The 20,551-nt window shown below is 40.9% G+C and overlaps 1 protein-coding gene across 7 annotated transcripts in view; it reads right to left on the bottom strand.

The window, feature by feature from the left end:
- Positions 1 to 20,551, bottom strand: part of LOC126424529 (longitudinals lacking protein, isoforms N/O/W/X/Y-like) — a 288,869-nt gene that overhangs the window by 200,734 nt on the left and 67,584 nt on the right. Inside the window, exon 3 of one of the 7 annotated variants that reach the window (XM_050087264.1) lies at positions 9,216 to 11,432. The exons of the other annotated variants lie outside the window; for them this stretch is intronic. Within the exon in view, the coding sequence (XP_049943221.1) occupies positions 9,761 to 11,161 (1,401 nt within the window). The 5' untranslated portion in view covers positions 11,162 to 11,432 and the 3' untranslated portion in view covers positions 9,216 to 9,760. Of the gene's footprint in view, positions 1 to 9,215; positions 11,433 to 20,551 lie in introns of those variants that run through there. 7 annotated transcript variants of the gene reach the window in all.

Here is a 20,551-nt window from a genome sequence, read left to right as displayed (position 1 = left end):
GATGACTGCTGTGGAATTTTTTAGCACATACGTTCTAGTTCCATTTTAATATCAGTATTTAGTTTGGCACAATGTGTTGGCAGAACATTGCCACCAACAGGTGCCTTCCTACTACATAGAGATTACTTTGATTACATTTGGTGTAACCAGTTATGGTTTTGCTGTCGATTGGTGTGGCAAAGTTGGGTAACAAATTTTCACTGATTCTGCCCAGACAATTTACTGCACTCCAATACATTTTGTACATTCATCTATCTTATACTAAGTGAAATAAACTTCAACTTACACATTCTTTTTTGGAACAGAGCAATACACAAAACAAAAAATACCACTTACTGGAATTAGCATAGAAATAACACTTTAACACACACATTACTATATTTTAATCATTTACATTATGATACATGTAAATAAAGGGGATTTTTCTTACAGAAACCACCGGAAAATACACAAGAGATTCATAATGATTTTTTTCATTAAAACAAAAAACAAAAAAAGGGGGCTCGTGAATTTATCAAGCATTTATATTGTTAATGAAACAGGTATTCCACTATAGGGAACCTATTGGATGAAGTATTCAAAGCTGCTTTTAATTCATAATTCAGCAATTTATTTCCACTTTTGTGCCGTTTTTATGAAGAATTTGACTTCCTTGAATCAATGTATTTTATATATATCATGGTTTACAATACTGTTACAGTATAGCAAAGGGCAGAATTCAACAGCTTCCAATTTCTGAACTTTAAGCTTTCATTTCCTTTCACTTTCATTCTCAAAATCAGTGTACAAATAACCTGTAGATGATTTTAACTAATGGTGGACCCAAACTGTAGACACTCTGAAGAAAACCAAACCAGCTATTTCAGAAGCTTGTTAGTGCCGTAACTTGTGTGGCTGTCAGCTGCCATTTTGCAACATAATCTATTCCTCCAAAATAAATTTTTAAACAATCACAGTTGGGCAAAAGGTGGCAAAGTGTGCAAATATCTACTTTACCCAACTAGCAGAAATCACTCAACAGTGCACGAGCCCTATCTGGAAAGGAGTGATGCAATGATATTTTCAGGAAAGAATTAAATTGTTCATCTACCATCTCTCCCCTTGGTCAGTGGCTGTGCCGACAGTAGCACAGCTACTGGCCAGGTCGCCAAAACTGGGGTGGTTTTGACAGAGGAACCAGACAAATTGTGTCCCACAACATAGGAGGGCTCTACAGGCGTGGTGAAACCAGCTTCCCTAAAAGGGTAAACCTGATACAAATCCTGGTACTTCAGACTAGGTGCTGGTCATTGGTTCAATAACTCCATACGGTAAAAAATGGCAATCGCAAAAACTCAACAGAAGCCTTGGATACTGGATGGAAAGAAATATCACAACCCTTACAAAGAAAAAGAATAAAGGACTTGAAAACAGCAACTGGAATCTGAGGACAACACTTCAGCCTGGAAAAAGGAAATAATTAGGCAATGAACTCTTAAAATTTAATTATAATGATGTAGGGCTACCGGAAATAAGATGGAGAGGAAATGGGCAGACTGATGAACAAGAGTACTCATTAATACATAGTGGGCAAGAGGAAAGCACAGGTCAATTTGGAACAACGTTTGAAATAAGCAAGGAAGCTAGGGAAACCTTATTAGAATTTGAATACATTAATGAAAGAATGTGCGGACTTAGAATAGGAGAGAAATTTAGGAACATATCAATAGCAAATCCACATACACCAACAGAGGAAAAGGAGGATATAATGTAAGAACAGTTCTACGGAGATACTGAAAATACTTAATTATGATTTAATGTTAGTTGTAGAAAATTTTAACATAAAAATTGCGAGGACCGAGTATAAACATAAATGCCAACTCTAACCTGATTAATGATCAGGTCATTATGGAAAATGCACTGTTCTGGGAACAGTTTGAAAACTTATTGCTGGGAAAAGGTGTAAGGTTTGACTCAAGGGGAACAAAGTGGTTTCTACCTTCTTGCCAATATGTAGCAACCATTAACATAATACTGTTGGAGTATGATGATTATAACATTCAACATACAGAAATTTCTCCATGGTATGTTAGTTTAGATGCATGTACATCATTAATAACAGCAATTCAGAATATTGGTTTTATTGTATTTATAATTAAATATCTGAAGTGACACAGAGACTAGTACTCTCTACATCTGTAATAGAATGCCAAGTCACACCAACTATCCGTCTTGCTGATATTTGCCGCCATTTATGAACTATTCCGTGAATGAGAGGAACAACATACCCGTCATGATGTTTAAATAAAGAGAAAAATAGTACGAAAAATTAAAATATTTAAATCAAATCAATTCTAATAGTTGCAGCATGCAGCATGTGCCTCCTTGTGTCTTCTAAATACATTTTTAAAAAGTTTTACCTATCTGATGTTACATATGTGTTTTAAAGAATAACAAACCAACTGACTCACAAGGAGTTAACCTGTAATTTTTTTAATATTTTCTGTGTTTACTGGCAAATGAGGAAATAAGTCGGACAGCAATGTAAATAATTTTACTTATATTTTATTTTATGTAATTCCTAGGTAAATTTGAAGTTTTTTTACTGGAGACCATAACTGCTTTCCTTAAGTGTTATATATTACGTAGTTCACATACAACCAACTGTGTGTTCCCCACATAGCCTACCTTCATTATACAGTAGTATTCAAAGAACTGTGACCGACGCCCGGACAACAGGGAACTGACATGCATTGAGACTAGAAAATAGTGGTATGTAATCTAATGTATAAGCCACTAAGGTTATGCCACAAGTTTTTATAGTATCAACTGATCACGTACACTCATGCTCATAAATTAAGGATAAGTCTTGTACATGGTGAAACAACGCTCTGGTGGGCGGTTTGTCGGTTAAATCACCTCGGAGTATAACCATGCAGTGCATTTGACCTGCAGTCGTCGCACGGTGGCACTGGCAGCAGTCCACATACGCAGGTGTGTGACAGTGCATGTCAGAGTACGGAGCAGCAAGTAAGTGCGCTGACATTTTCAGACGTGCTAAAGGTGACTGTGTGTTGAAAATGGCTCAAAGAACACATACTGATGACGTCATGAGGGGTAGAATACTAGCGCAACTGGAGGCTGGTCAAATACAGCAGGTCATAGCACGGGCCCTCCGTGTGCCACTAAGTGTGATCTCAAGATTATGGCAACAATTCCAGCAGACAGGAAACATGTGCAGGCGCTACAGTACGGGACGTCCACAGTGTACAACACCATAAGAAGACCGATATCTCACCCATCAGTGCCCGCAGACGGCCACGGAGTACTGCAAGTAGTCTTGCTCAGGACCTTACCGCAGCCACTGGAACAGTTGTCTCCAGACGACTGAACAGACATGGTTTATTCGCCCAGAGACCTGCAAGGTGCAGTCCACTGACCCCTGGTCACAGGAGAGCCCGTAAAGTCTGGTGTCAAGATCACAGTACATGGTCATTCGAACAGTGGTCCCAGATTATGTTCACGGACGAGTCCAGGTACAGTCTGAAAAGTGATTCTCGCATAGTTTTCATTTGGCATGAACCAGGAACCAGATACCAACCCCTTAATGTCCTTGAAAGGGACCTGTATGGTGGTCGTGGTTTGATGGTGTGGGGTGGGATTATAATTGGTGCACGTACACCCCTGCATGTCTTTGGCAGAGGAACCGTAACAGGTCAGGTGTATCGGGACATCTTTTTGCACCAGTATGTCCGCCTTTTCAGGGGTGCAGTGGGTCCCCCACCTTCCTCCTGATGGATGACAATGCACGGCCCCACCAAGCTGCCATCATGGAGGAGTACCTTGAAACAGAAGATATCAGGCGAATGGAGTGGCCTGCTTGTTCTCCAGACCTAAACCCCATCGTGCACGTCTGGGATACTCTTGGACGATGTATCGCTGAACGTCTCCAAACCCCTACGGCAATTCAGAAGCGCCGACAGGCACTGGTGCAAGAATGGGAGGCTACACCCCCGCAGCTGCTCGACCACCCGATCCAGAGTATGCCAACCCGTTGTGCGGCCTGTGTACGTGTGCATGGTGATCTTATCCCATACTGATGTTGGGATGCCGTGGACTCAGGGGTCTGTGTCACGTGTGTTCCCTATGTGCCTATGCTATTAGCGCCAGTTTTGTGTGGTGCCACGTTGTGCCCAAAATCTGGGTTTGCAAAATAAAACCTGCAAAAAAGGATGACCAATTGCTATGCTCTATCATTTGTGTAACATGAACAGAGATTCTCTGGAAAATATTCATTGCACAAAGAAACCAACAAGAATGGAAATATACTATGCCAATTTGCAACAGGGAATAATATTATAATTGAGTGTACATACTTCCCACATATAAGGATTCATCCTGGTACATGGAAGTCGACAGTCAGTGGAATAGCCAACCAGATTAACCTTATTTTAGCAAATGCCCACCACTCCACTGTGCCTATAGAGGCACAAAGCCACACAGGATCAAATTATGACTCAGATCACTATATAGTAAAATCAGCCTCAAGAGAGAAACTATCAATAGTGAATTACCAGATACCACATGACCTACTGCCATTGACAGCAATCTCGTGAATGTGATAAACAAAAGAATTCCACGTTCCTGAGCTTACCACATTCACGAGGTTTTGCTGTCTGGTATGACAATCTATATCAGTGGTTAAGTGACCAGAAAATTTAGTTGTAGCATTGGGCACCCTTTCTGTGCCGACAACCTTAATGTGGAGTAATGAATGTCACTCTTCCTTCTTCTATTGTAATTATGAACGAGGGTCACCCAGAAAGTGATGCACCACATTTTTTTTTCTTTAACGATTCTTTATTGAACATAATAAGACTTACACACATGAAATAATGGTGTTTTATCTACACACCCTACTTTTCCACGTAATCGCCATCGCATTTTGTGGCCTTCCTCCAGCACAAAACAAGGGCATGTATGCCCTGTCGGTACCAATTCTTTTCCTGCTGGCGGAGCCAGTGCTTCACTGTGTGAATCACAATCTCATCGTCCTCAAAATGTCTTCCACAAATGGAATCCTTTAATGGCCCAAACAATTGGAAGTCCGAGGGGGCTGGGTCAGGGCTGTACGGTGGATGGGGTAACACTGTCCAATCCCGTTTTGCGATGTGTTCAGTAGTCCTCAGACTTGTGTGGGGCCAAGCTTTATCATGTTGCAGCAGAATATCTCGTGGGTTGCTGTGACACCAAAGTCGCCGGAAGCGCATCTTGCGTTTTGTTAACATGTTGAAATATGCTTCTGAATTAATGGTACTGCCTCTTGGGCATCATATCAATGAAAATCACACCTTAACAGTCCCAGAACACGGTGATCAAGACCTTACCAGTGGAAGCAGTTGCTTCAAATTTTTTCTTCTGTGGGGAGTAGGAATGGCACCATTCCATCACCTGTCACAATCCGGAATAAGAAATATATTCAAAACGTTGCAACAAATCGAGACAAATGTCTTTTCTGTGGGTTTTGTGATCCACCGTTAAAGACACAGTGCGACCCATCCTGCACACACTTTTGAATATCCAAGAGTGTGGATAATTGCATCCACACTTCCTTTGCTGGTTGACAGATGCAGCACCAACTGCTGAGTCATAATGCGTCTATCCTCACAAATGACATCAGCTCGCTGCGACATGTCAGGTGTGACAGCCATGGACAGTCTCACCGATTGCTGTAAATTGTGGAGCTCCACAAACTGCCTTCTGATGACCTCACCCTCCATGCCCAGTGACTAACTGTACTTCTGTCGACAGCAGATACTCCGTAGACTTTGTACAAGCATCTGTGAATATTCCCCAAAGTTTTTTTTTCTCTATAATGAGAGATTCATTGACGGCACGTTGCTTGTAATGCACATCACTTACAAACGCAATTTTGAAACTGTCCTGCAAGTATGCTATCTGTCGGAGGTGACAGAAATTTGGCGCGCTCACTCATGAAACTTCAAATAATACATACATATCGTTTTGCTTGCGTAGCATAGTTTTTGGTTGAGAGAGGGGGGGGGGGGGGGGGGAATTGGTGCATTACTTTCTGGGCAGCCCTTGCACATTATTGTTCCTTTGAACTGTAGTGGATTATTTAACAACAAACTTCATGAGAGAATAAATATACTGTGAAGCAATAGTCAGAATGCCCAACTCCTCAAACAGATGATTGTTAGTAGGCCCCACATACTATTCTTACAGCCCAGTTTTGAGCTTTGAAGGCTTACTTTCTTACAGATTTGTTACCCCAGAATGTTTTCCCATATGACATTGTTGAATGAAAATAGACAAAATACACCAACTTATTAATTTGTCTCTCCCAAAAATTTGCTGATTCGAAGTGCAAATATGGCTCAACTGATTTACTTCATGGGTTCTAAAATGGTCTTTTTCCAGTTTAAATTCCCATCAATATGGACAACTAAGCATTTTGAAATTCCTATTTATTATTTCCTCAAATGTTTCACACTCACCACTGATGTGGTATTCCTAGTTGTGCAGAACTGAATATGTTATGTGTCTATAAAATTGAGGGCAACACCATTCACAAAAAACCAGTCAATCATGCTTTTGAAAACACTGTTTACCATTTGTATGTTTCCTAAGATATGCTTGGACTGATAACAACACTAGTGTCATCTGCAAAAAGAACTAATTCCACCTGTTGTATATTAGATGGAAGACCGTTTACATATACAGGGTGATTCAAAAAGAATACCACAACTTTAGAAATTTAAAACTCTGCAACGACAAAAGGCAGAGCTAAGCACTATCTGTCGGCAAATTAAGTGAGCTATAAAGTTTCATTTAGTTGTACATTTGTTCACTCAAGGCGCTGTTGACTAGGCGTCAGCGTCAGTTGATGCTAAGATGGCGACCGCTCAACAGAAAGCTTTTTGTGTTATTGAGTATGGCAGAAGTGAATTGACGACAGTTGTTCAGCGTGCATTTCAAACGAAGTATGGTGTTAAACCTCCTGATAGGTGATGTATTAAATGTTGGTATAAACAGTTTACAGAGAATGGGTGTTTGTGCAAAGGGAAAAGTTCTGGACGGCCGAGAACGAGTGATGAAAATGTAGCACGCATCCAGCAAGCATTTGTTCGCAGCCCAGGAAAATCGACTCGCAGAGCTAGCAGAGAGCTGCAAATTCCACAATCAACTGTATGGAGAGTCCTACGAAAAAGGTTAGTTATGAAACCTGAACGTCAACTACCCGAGGCGATGGATCGGCTGCCAGGCAGCCCGTGACAGAGCACTTCATCACTGGCCTCCAAGAAGCCCTGATCTTACCCCCTGCGATTTTTTCTTATGGGGGTATGTTAAGGATATGGTGTTTCGGCCACCTCTCCCAGCCACCATTGATGATTTGAAACGAGAAATAACAGCAGCTATCCAAACTGTTACGCCTGATATGCTACAGAGAGTGTGGAACGAGTTGGAGTATCGGGCTGATATTGCTCGTGTGTCTGGAGGGGGCCATATTGAACATCTCTGAACTTGTTTTTGAGTGAAAAAAAACCTTTTTAAATACTCTTTGTAATGATGTATAACAGAAGGTTATATTATGTTTCTTTAATTAAATACACATTTTTAAAGTTGTGGTATTCTTTTTGAATCACCCTGTATGACGAACACCATAGGACCCAAGACTGAGCCTTGGGGGAACACCCTATGTGATTTCTCCCCAGTCAGAATAACAATATAACTTTCTGTATTGTTCTGGCAACATACGATATCATGCATTGGTTGGCTACGCCATCAATCCTATAAAATTTCAATTTATCTAGGAGAAAACTGTGATTCATACAGTCAAATGCTTTAGACAGGTTGAGGAAAATACCAACTGGCACTATTTTATTATTTAATGCTTGTAAAATTTGGTTAGCATACATGTAAATGGCATTCTCAATAGAGCAACTCATCTGAAACCCAAACCATGATTTTCTGAGGACACTGTTGTTGCCAAGGTGAGATACTATACTAGAATCACCTCCTCAAAAATTTTGGAACATGATGGGAACAATCAAGAATTCCTTAGACACTGATTGTCTTGTCTCACAGTGGGATAAACTTACTAACAGTTTACTTACTTTTTCCATTTGTCTACTTTTTATTTGGCTGCTCCTTATATAGCTCCAAAGAAAAAAAAATCGCATGGTATGAGGTCAGATGAACATGGGGGCCAGTGGGACAACTACGACCAATCCAACGGTCAGGTATATCAACATTCAACCAATCTCATACAGAGATATTCCAATGGGGAGGGGCTCCATCTTGTTGCCAAATGAAGTTCTCAGGTTCACCTTCTAAACAGGGAGAGAGACTTTCTTTTAACATATCCAGATATGCCACCCAAGTTACGGTAGCTGCAGTGAAAAAAACATACTCTTCATGACGAGACACAGTGCAGACAATATTTAGTTTTGGGAAACCTCTTTGAAAATTTATAACATCAGATATGAACATTATGGTTAGTTACCTTCCTACTTAGAAGAGAAGTTCTAATCCTGCTGCAATACTTCACTTGCAAGTTATAATGCATACCATAGTCATCTGGCCATAAAGCATGTAACAACTGTAACTGGTATGGATACATGTGTAAATATATTCTTAAAACCTTCCACACTGTAGTCTTTGCCACAGGAAGTCCAAGACTTGCTTTCCAAACAGATTTCTTAGGACTGAAGAGAAGATGTTCTGACACCGTCAACATCCTCTTCAGACACTTTTGGTCGTTCCACACTTTTCCTTTACACACACAAAACCAGCCATTCCGAATTGACTAAACCCTCAGCAGATGTTTTTGCAACATGGGGGATCACAAACTTCGAACGAAATGAGCTTTGAATTAAAATTACAGATTAACTTTAAGCAAGTTGTAGAATGCTTTACACCCAAAAGTCGCCATTTTGAATATGCGGCACTGCAAATGGAAGCTTAACAAAGCTGTACTAATGCATGCACTTATATAAGACTGTTTGCGTTACTGTATTGTGACCTTGAACCAACACACTACAATGCTTACAGTTGGTACTCTTATATTTTATAAATGGGACATTCTTTTATGGTCACCCTGAATTATGGAAACTATGAGGGATGCAACTAGACCAACAGGATCAATCAGATAACCAAATGACAGTGAAAAACAACACATTCTTTTTGGGAATTCTGAATTACATTCTGCTCACACATATGATAAAAAACTTAAGAAAAAATCTGTCACAAAACTACTGTTCCTAAAGAAAGTTTTATGAGTCTGTTCACCTTTTATCACTCTGGTACTACACAGATATTTTATGGTTGATTAATTCTTGGTACTGTCATAATAATCAACTAGTAATTCAAGGCGATATTACAGCTGTCATGTTTATGGAAGGTTTTCAACATTACTTGATTTGCACTAATATACCTAAGGTCTTCACCACAAGAAAAATATTCTGTTTACAATGAAGTGTATAACTAACCACAACACACCATTACTGACATAATTACTTCATTTAATACGAAATAATCTCTCTACCAAGAGAAATTACTTCAAATGGAATGAGATTACCAAGCTTCGTCACAAATTAAAAATACGCTCACAGCAAACACAATTTACACAAGAATGAATTTGGAGTCACACATCAACTTACACATATACATTGCCACTAAAGGGTCACAAATAAATCCTCACTAATGATAAAGAACTCACTTGACTACACTCAATCCTTTTTTTGTTAGGTCCATATCATCACACATTCCCTTCAAAAAGTTCACACTTCTCCTGCATCATACAACGGCGAGTAGCCATATGCACTTTTAAATTATCCTTTCTAGCACACCGATAATTGCAGCGGGGACACTGAAACTGTGGGTCTTTACCACACTGATGCTTCATGTGTCTCCACAGCCCTTGTGGATGCCGGTAAGACTTCCCACAAGAATGACAACTATACCGTTTACGTAATACTGTCTGTGGTGTTGTCAAAGACATGTTTCTCATATAATCACTGCCAAATGCTGCATGCATATTGTTAACCCCTTGAATGCAAAAATTCTCTTTGTATGTAAGGCTTTCACTCATACTCCTGACTTCCCTAATGTCAATTTCAGCACTGTTACAAACATCACGATACTCATCGGCACTAGGATAATCGTCGTCATCATCCAGAGTAAGGTCTTCTACAATTTCCGTGTGATTCTCAAGGACCTCAGGTTCGGTTTCTAGTGATACATCTTCCTTGTGTACACTCAGGCTTGCTGACTTTTTGTCAGGTAATACCACTTCAGGTATTAAAAATCGTTCATTTTCCACAATGGTCATTTCCCCACTGTCACTCTGCAACTCAGTACATGCAGACTGATGAAGGACTGGAGTGTATGACAATGAACATACAGTGGTGTGGCTACCAGACAGCAAGGTCTTTAGCATCTGAGTTGAGCTGTCACCTGGTCCACCAGTTGAGTTAGGTGTTGTGGCCAGTACTTGCCTTTGATGCACACTATCAAGATCAGGAGTAATAACTTCAAATGCATTCTGACCTGTTCCCTTATCAGAATCGGAGTGATTGATATTTTTTCTGGACTTTCGAGAAATTGGGTCTACTTCCACAGAACCTCCTCCCTGAGACAACACACACGGATGCCTGTCTCTAATTGACTGCATGTTTTCTTCTGGCTCATTCTGGCCTGAGGTAAAGCATGACACAGAAGCAGGCTGGGTTGGGAGAGTTTCTAGAGATACTGATCGAACATTTCTTCCACTGCCTTTCTGCGTGTTGGCGTCATCCACACATCCGCTGCCAGACAGTCCCCTTACCTGAAGGGACTCTGATAGCTTAAGAACGGCACTAAGCTGCTCTTGTGGTACATTTAGTTCACCACGGTACATAAAGTCCAGCAAAGCCTTAAACACATCGTATTTTACATCGTGCAGAATAATAATTGGGTGCTTCTCATAGTTTTCAGAGAACAGCTCCTCAAAATATGGACTACATGCTGAAAGAATTATCTTATGTGCTCTTAAATGATGCCCCTCAGCACTAATTGTGCAGTCCGTCAACTTCTCACTGCCCAACAGACCATCAAAAACAGACACCAAAGTAGCTTGATGCTTACTCCACCTCAAATAAACATTGTTGCTCTCATTCATCCTGCCTAACTGTTTTCACAAGACTTGACACTCTTGTATAAAACTGGCCGAGCTACTTCAGTAATACTGTTGACTAGGAGAGTTCACTTTCCCTGGAACAACTGGCAAATATTTATCTCTGAGTCGATCATCTTCATGCAGTAAAGTAATGTTCCTCCACGTTCTGCAGAGTGGGATCTTCACTTGTTTGGAAATAACAGATAATCCACAGGATAAATTCTCCTCCAAATTGCAGATAGAGGTGCTGTTCCAGAAATTTTGAGCTCCTGACCTAGTGTGTAAACAATCTTATGTTAATTCAATTATCTCCAGGAAGAATAAGTTATACAATTACGTACAATGCATGAGTGAGGCTACTATATTCATAAAGGTAACTGACCAGAAATGGTGAGAAATTAAGAAGAATGCACAATTACATAGGTTGGAACTTAAATAGTGGCAATACTGCTGGGGTAACACTATGCAATGGAATCTACTATTGTCGCTAATAGCACATGTTGTTGACAAACCTACCTTACCTCCGAGCAAATGGACTTGCCCGTCCCGTGTCACTGGCCCGCACACAATAGTGAGAAAAACAGTCACTTGTGAATGAGCAGTCTAACGTAACGGCGTCACTATGTTTACTAAACAGTAACAATGGAGTTGGATCAAGATTGAATGTTCCAGAGGTCATACAGCATAATAGTGTCATCAAGGTCTTCAAGAGGCATGCGGGGAATTGGCATTTCCATACAGAACAGCGGCACGATGGATAAAAGCCTTCAACAAAGGTCGGCAAACTGTGGCAGGCATGCATCGGGGAAGGTCATCCTAGCATCTCTGAAGAGGTATTGCATGCTGTTGCCGCATTAGTAGACAGTGATCGACGCTATACGATTCATGAGCTTCCCCACGAAAACTGCTTAGCGCATACGACTGTGCTTCGCATCCTGAAGGAACGCATGGACACGTGAAAAATTGCATCACGATGGGTTCTGCATGACTTGACGGGAATGCAGAAATGGATGCGTTACAACACTGCTCAGACGCGCTATGAGCACAAAGGAGAGGCTTTCTTACACCATATTGTAACACTGGATGGGACATGGGCCACATTGTACGAGCCAAAACTGAAATGCCAATCCAACAAATGGAGTCATTATCGGTCGCCGTGAAAGAGTAAAGTGCGTCAGAGCCCCAGAATGGTGAAAGTTAAGGTGATACTCGTGTACGACTATGATGGTGTTATCCTAACGCATTCCACGGCAGACCAACAATGCACAGAATTACTGATCCTTTTTGGAGCATCACCTGCGACAAGTTTTCCATCATTTTGCACGACAATGCGTGGGCACATACAGCGCAAGCTGTGGCTGCTCTGTTCGGTCGATGGGACTGGGAAGTACTGCACCATCAACCATACTCACTGGACTTATGTCCTTGTGACTGATTTGGTTCCGAAGATGAAGTAACCACTTTGTGGCATTCGGTTCAGAACTCTTCCAGAAATTTCACAGACAGTAGACCACTCCATTCACACCATCAACAGAACAGGCTCTGCGAACAGTATACTATGTATTCCTCATCGCTGGCAACGTGTTCTACACAACGCTGGTGACTACTTTGAAGGACAGTAACAGATGCAAACATTTAACTCTTTTGTATCGGTTGTGGATAAATAGTTGCCACTATTTAAGTTCCAACCCCTGTATTTCATATAAATGTTGATGAAAACTGACCCCACACAGACATGTGATTGTTGTAGAATTTATATGTTTGTTTAGTTCCTGTTTTAACATCAATGTCTAGTTTGGCAAAATGTGCTAATAGAACATTGCCATCATCAGGTGTGTTCCTACAAATCATGGATTAAATTTGCCATAACAGTGATGGTTTTGTTGTCAATGGCAGTGGCATTGAGGTTGGGTAGCAAAATTCCACTGGTTATGCCAGCCCAGACAATTTACAGTATTACAATACATTTTGTACATTTACCTGTCTTATATTAAGTGACATATTCTTCAGCTTATACGTTATTTTGTGGAACAGTGCAATACACAGAACGAAAAATGCCACCTATTGGAACTCACACAGATAATGACAATATTAAGATATTAAACTTTAACACGCATATTAATATACCTAAATCAATTACATTATGACACATATCAATAATGGGCATTTTTTCTTATGGAAATCACAGGAAAACACACCAAACATTTATAATGATTTTTTAATTAAAGAGAAAGCTATGAATTTACCAAGCATTTATATTGTTAATGAAACAGGTATTCCAATGTGGAGAAGCTTTTGAAGGAAGTCTTCAAAGCTGCTTTCTAACTCATAATTCAGCAACATTTTTCTATTTTTGTGCCTTTTATGAAGTTTTTGAGTTCTTTGAATAAATCCCATTTTATATTCCACATTCTGTTAATGAAATATATGACGACCACATCTAGTATTTTAAAACAGGTGTCCAGTGAAATTAAAGTCCAAAGCTGCTGTAACTTGTAGTAACCGTTCGTGTGGAATGCATCCAAGTACTCACTGCATTACTCCACACTGCCAAGCTGACAAGTCTGTCCATAATGTAAGCAGCAGTTCTCCATTTCTGGTGGTTTTGTTAGTAATTTTGTACTTACAAATATGATGGTAATAAAACTTCCTGGCAGATTAAAACTGTGTGCCCGACCGAGACTCGAACTCGGGACCTTTGCCTTTCGCGGGCAAGTGCTCTTCCAACTGAGCTACCGAAGCACGACTCACGCCAGGTACTCACAGCTTTACTTCTGCCAGTACCTCGTCTCCTACCTTCCAAACTTTACAGAAGCTCTTCTGCGAACCTTGCAGAACTAGCACTCCTGAAAGAAAGGATATTGCGGAGACATGGCTTAGCCACAGCCTGGGGGATGTTTCCAGAATGAGATTTTCACTCTGCAGCAGAGTGTGCACTGATATGAAACTTCCTGGCAGATTAAAACTGTGTGCCCGACCGAGACTCGAACTCGCTGGATGATGGTAATAGCTCGAGAAATTAGGAATTCATCACGAGAACACACAAATTCATGCTTACATATTGAGGAATATTTAGGGGTGTGGAACACCCGTTACAATGAATTTCTATAGTTAATCGGTAAACAGCAGGTCACACTGCATTGCAGCTACAGTTAGCTGCCACAAGATGTCAACAGAGCGGTATACATGTGTTTCTGCAACTTTAGTTGTGAATCAACATCTACATCTACACTCTGCAAACCACTGTGAGGTGCATGGCAGAGAGTACCAGTTGTTTTGGTTTCTTCCTATTCCATTCATGTATGGATTGCAGGAAGAATGACTGAATGTCTCTGTATATGCAGAGTCTAATCTTGTCCTCATGATCCCTATGTGAGCAATACACCAGGGATTGTGGTATACTTCTACAGTAATCAGTTTAAAAGGCCAGTTCTTGAAACTTTGTTAATATACTTTCTCAGGAGATAGTTTATGTCTGTCTTCAGGAGTCTGCCAGTTCAGTTCCTTAATTATCTCTGCGACACTCTCCCACACATTAAATAAACATGTGACCATTCCGTGCTGTCATTCTCTGCAAATGTTCAATATCCCCTGTTAGTCCCAATCTGGTACAGGTCCAGCACACTTGAGCAATATTCTAGAACCGGTCACATAAGTGATTTGTGAGCTATCTCTTTTGTAGACTGATTGCACTAACCCAGCATTCTACCAATAAACCGAAGTCTACCACCTGTTTTACCCATGACAATCTATGTGATCATTTCATTTCATATCCTTACAAAGTGATACAACCAGGTATTTGTATGAGTTGGCCAATTCCAACAGTGACTCACTGGTTGGTGGGTTGGTTTAAAAGGGGGGAAAGGAACCAAACTGCTTGGTCATTGGTCTATCTCACTGGTATAATAATCGTTGGACACTACATCTTTTTGGTTTTCTGAAGTGCAGAATTTCACACTTCCGAACATTTACAGTAAGTTGCCACTCTTTGCACCACGTTGAAATCTTATCGAGATGTGACCAGATATTTATGCAGCTTCTCTCACATAGTACTTCATTATACATACCTGCATCAGCTGAAAAATGCCCGATTTTACGATCAATAGTGTCTGCAAGGCCATTAATATACAACAGGAACAGCAAGGGTCCCAACACACTTACATGAGGCACACCCAAAGTTATTTCACATCTGATGACGAGTCTATATCCGGTAACATGCTGTGTCCTCCTACCAAAAAGTCCTCAATCCAGTCACAAATTTTACTGATATGCCATACGACCATATTTTTGACAATAAGTGTAAGGGCAATACTGAATCAAATGCTTTTTGGAAATCAAGGAACTCTGCATCTGCATGGTTGCCTTGATCCAAACTTTCAGTATGTTCAAGTTGTGTTCAACACGATCAATGTTTTTGAAATCCATCCTGGTTGGCACAGAGGCGGTCATTCCCTACGAGATACTTCATTTTGTTTGAGCTCGGAATATACTGCAAGATTTACAACAAGTCGATGTCAAGGATATTGGATGGTAGTTTTTGGATCACTTCTACTACTCTTTTTATAGACAGGTGACACTTGAGCTTTTCGCCAAGAACTGGGTGCGGTTTCCTGTTAGACGGATTTACAATAGATTATAGTTAGAAGAGGCGCTAACTCAGCTGCAAAATCAGCATAGAATCTGACAGGGATTCCACTGGACGCTGGAGCTTTGTTCAATTTTGACAATTTTAGCTTTTCCTCAACACCACTGACATTAATACTTATTTCATTCACCTTTTCAGTAATGTGAGGATTAAAGGGGGGGGGGGGCAATTCTCATGGGTTTTCTTTTGTGAAGCAACATTTTAAAACTGAGCTGAGCTTTTCAGCTTTCACTTTGCTACTCACAATTTCAGATCGTGTTTCATTCGATAGGGACTGGACGCTAACTTTCGTGCCATTAACAACCGACCTTCACATATGACCATAATTTCTTTTGGTTCTGTGAAAGATCATTTGAACATATTTCCCTATAATGATCACTGAAGGCATCACGCATTGTTCACTTGTCGGCCAAACGCATTTCATTCAGCATCTCCCATCTACAGCCCTACCACTAACGAAACTGTAATTTTCCCAATTAATTGTTGGATGATTAAAGTCTCCATCAATGATTACAGTACGAATGAGGAACTTACGTACAAGTGAACTGAGGTTTTGTATAAAGTATTTGATTACATCAGGAGGTAAGTCTGCTGGGCGATAGAAGGATCCAATTATCATTTTATGCCCACCCCTGAGACTGAATCTTGCCTAAAGAATATCACATACAGCTTCAATTTCTATCTCGGTGGACTGCTTTCTGTACATAGTATTATATGACCTCCACTGTTTTTCACGAGTGCTTCAAATTCTGGAACTTTGTTGTGAATGCTTCGGCAGTTTACCATTTTATTTTAATACTCTCACCTGTGGGAGGTATTTCTTTCGATCTTACACTGATAGTTCTTGGTTTCCTAAAAGTATCATTATCTGGACTGGATGCAGAGTCGCCTAATCTAAAAAAACTTGTGTGCATCCTACACACAGTCAGCTACCTGAGTAACAGCCTCTGATGTGTAGTGCACACCTGACCTATTTAGGGGACCCTAAAATTCTCAACACTATAGCAAAAGTCCAGGAAGTCGCAACCTAACTTGTCACAGAGCCTTCGACGTCTGTGTTTCAGTCCTTCCACTCGACTCAGAACCAAAGGGACGCGATCAGTTCTGGAGACAAGGCTGTAAATTGTGAGCTTTGCTGAAACTCAATGCGTCAGGCTGGTTTTCTTAACCTTCTCTGCCAATCACTGAAATGACCCAAGAATGACATTGGAGTCCAAATGACAGGCATCATTTGTTAAAATGTGTGCCATTACCTTAATGTCTGCAGGAATATCCTCTTCAACAAGCTGAATGAGGCCTCCAGGCATATGCACCAAGTTCACCTGGTGTCCTTTCCTGTCCCTTGCTGCCATTTCCCTAAGGAGTATCATCATTCACCACATATTTACACTGCCAACGATTAACAGACCCCTCCTGACACCAGACAAAACAGTTTTCCACAACACAGGTCAAGTAAGTCCCACTGGCCCAGTTTCCATTTCAGTGAAAGACAGAAGCTCAAACTTTCTGGTTAGGGGATCAGTACAACACCCTGAGTCCTCCATGGTCCCCGTCCACCATGTACAGGATGCCTAGATCAAACATTGACATGCCACTTGTGGTCAAGTGGACAGGTAATGACAAATCCTATACTTTCTCCGGAGGAAACAGGATCGACAAGAAAGGATAGTACCTGAGGTACCTCTGGTACAGGTATCTCAGGTACACAACTCTCGGGAACTCTTCGAACACGCCAATTCGCAGTAGCTGCTAATCGCATGACACTAGTCAGGGTGATTTCCAGCTGCTTATGAACATCAACCAACTCATCCCGTGCTTGAGAATAGCATTCACAGTGGGGCTGCATTTTCGCTGGTGCAATGTACTACAAGGAGTGAACAAGTAACTTGAAATTAAACCTGCTGATAATCTGTTGAGCTAAAAAGCTGCTAATTCCTAATAAGAATAGGACTTTGTGATGTGCTATTGAAATAAGATGGCATTTTCTGTGGTTTATGGCCCCAACATGCCACACTCATCCAGCAAGAAGTCAAAGTAGCTATTTCATTGCAGTTTTGTATGTATTTTGCATAAGATAAAATATTGCAGTATATAAATAACAGCAAATTTTCATCAAAAGAATGACAGAAACTTGTGCTTACATATTGAGGAACAATACAAATGAATGAGTGAAGCAAAACTGTGGAAATCTATGGAACTAATTTCCAAAGGTTTATTGTATACAACGATCAGCCGGTACATTACGACCACCTACCTAATAACCGGTATGTCTACCTTAAGCATAAATAACAGGGGCAACAAACCATGATGTAGTAGCAATGAGGCCTCTGTAGGTCCCTGGAACTAATTGGCACCAAATCTGCACACACAAGTCACCTAATTTCTGTAAATTCTGGTGAGGTGAAGGGGGTTGGTCACGATAATCTCTGATCCCAAATTCAAACACGTCCCAGATGTTTTCAATTGGGTTCAGGTCTGGCGAACTGGGGGCCAGCACATCATTTGGAGTCCGCCACTGTGTTCCTTGCACCATTCCATCACACCCCTGTCCTCTTGACAAGGTGCATTATCTTGTTGAAAAATGCCACTCCCATAGGGAAACATGATTGTGATGAAGCAGTGTACACGGTCTGCAACCAGTGTACTACACTCCTTGTCCATCATGGTGCCCTGCATGAGCTCCACTGGACTCATGGATGCCCATGTGAAATGTTCCACTGTGCGAAATTGAGCAGCCACCAGCTTGTCTTCATTCCGCAGTACATGTGTCAAGGAGTTGTTCTCCTGGAAGATGACGGAGTTGTACCGTCCCATCGGCACGATGAAGGTATCGGGATTCACCAGACCATGCAACACACTGCCACTCTGTCAACGTCTAGTGGCGATGATCACATGCCCACTGGCACATGCACAGATCGTCGGCTGTGGAGGGCCATCGATATGAGTGTGTGGTGCACTGCATGTTTAGACACACTTTTACTTTGTCCAGCATTAAAGTCAGATGTTAGTTCCGTCACAATTCGCCACCTGTCCTGTTTTACCAATCTGCCCAGTTTATGATGCCCGACAACTGTAATGAGGGGTGGCCACCCAAACCCACGGGGTCTGGTCATGGTTTCACTTTGGTTTCGCCACATATTGAAGGTACTCACCACAGCAATCCTCAAACATCTGACAAATCGTGCAGTTTTCGAAACACTTGTGCTGAGCCTCCGGGCCATCACATCTCCCCTCAGTCAAACTCTAATAGACTGTGCACCTTCCCCAAGGACAGCACACTTGCCAGCATTACATGCACCACGCGTATGTCTGACTAGCAATCATTCCTCACCAGGTGACGCAGCTATCGCCTGGATGGGTTTCTATCGACAGTAGATCGGTGGTCATAATGTTCTGGCTGATCAGTGTAGCACAGGACAGAATTCAACAGTTCTCAAATTCTGAACTTCAAGTAATAGTTTATTTTACTTTCTTTCTAATAATAACTGTATAAAAAAACTGCACATGAATTTTGCTAATGGTAAACCCAAACTGCAGATGCCAACATCTCATTTACTAGTCCATTTTCTAAAGATTTTCTAAAGATTGCATACCTCTATCGGTAAAAACGTTTATAAAACTTTATAAACATTTACAAAATTGCTTTGTTGGCAGTCTGTCCACCCGTCTGCCTGTCTGACTGTTGAGAACTCTTTTCTCTCGTGAATGGTTACAAATATGGTGTTGAAATTTATGTCACATTCTGAGGTCCACGGTACATTTGCGGTGTAAAAAATTTAAACCTCAAGGTTAAATCAATCAAAATATACTGCCAGTTATGTCACATTTTTATAGTTGGAATCTCACTCATCAAAACCTACAGAGTACTTCCCGTTGAGCTAGAATCATGGAATTTGACAAGAAGCAGAATTTCATAGTACAAGAGAAAAAAAATCTGAAAATTGTTAAATTTTAATTGTATCACATAGAAAATATCTTTTTGCCATTACAATATACATTGCATTCATCATCTGCCAAAAGCATAATAGAAAAATATTACTTCACACAAACATAAAATGATGACGGATGAACTATCTATAGACGTAACTAAGATTGTATAGTACCTCAGGACACGGGTCATACTCGAATTTGGCTCATTTTTATTTTTTAATTTATCATTGTCTATTTAGTTTGAAGTAAGTCTTTATTGTAAGGAAACCCAGATATTTTATAATCTTATTAGTGCCATCACTCACCTGGTTGTCAGCACACATTTGAAATTTGGCTCAAAGTTGCCTGTAGCCTTTCTTTGTAATGGTGCAAAAGTGTGCTGCCCTGTGACCTCACTCTCTGGCTTGACGATGCTTCAGACAGCAAGGCGTAAATAAATGTCAAAGAAAGGCCACAGCTCCGAAGCTCATGCGAGGTGTAAGGTGAGTTAATGATGTCACAATGGCATCAAATGTCGACCACAATTCTTCCCAACTCCATCGTGGACATGCCACATGATAGAAAGGTTGTCACACCTTCTCCTACACATATTCCACCCCTTCTTTTCACATCTCTGCGATGGAGGGCAGAATTTCGACACCCTGCATTGAAATCACGTGGTATTCTCGCGTGTGGCTGAGGCCAACATTTCAGACACATCAACATGAAAGGAACTAAGGAGCTGACATTAGGGTCATCAATGAAACCAGCCCTTCCCTTTGGACACTGATTCTAACACATTTCGTGGTCGAAAATGACAGTTTGCAGTGGAATAAGCA

The sequence above is a fragment of the Schistocerca serialis genome, chromosome 10, assembly GCF_023864345.2.
Source record: "Schistocerca serialis cubense isolate TAMUIC-IGC-003099 chromosome 10, iqSchSeri2.2, whole genome shotgun sequence".
Classification (NCBI taxonomy): domain Eukaryota; kingdom Metazoa; phylum Arthropoda; class Insecta; order Orthoptera; family Acrididae; genus Schistocerca; species Schistocerca serialis.
Note: the sequence above shows the minus strand (reverse complement) of the source record. Positions and strands in the feature narration are given on the sequence as shown.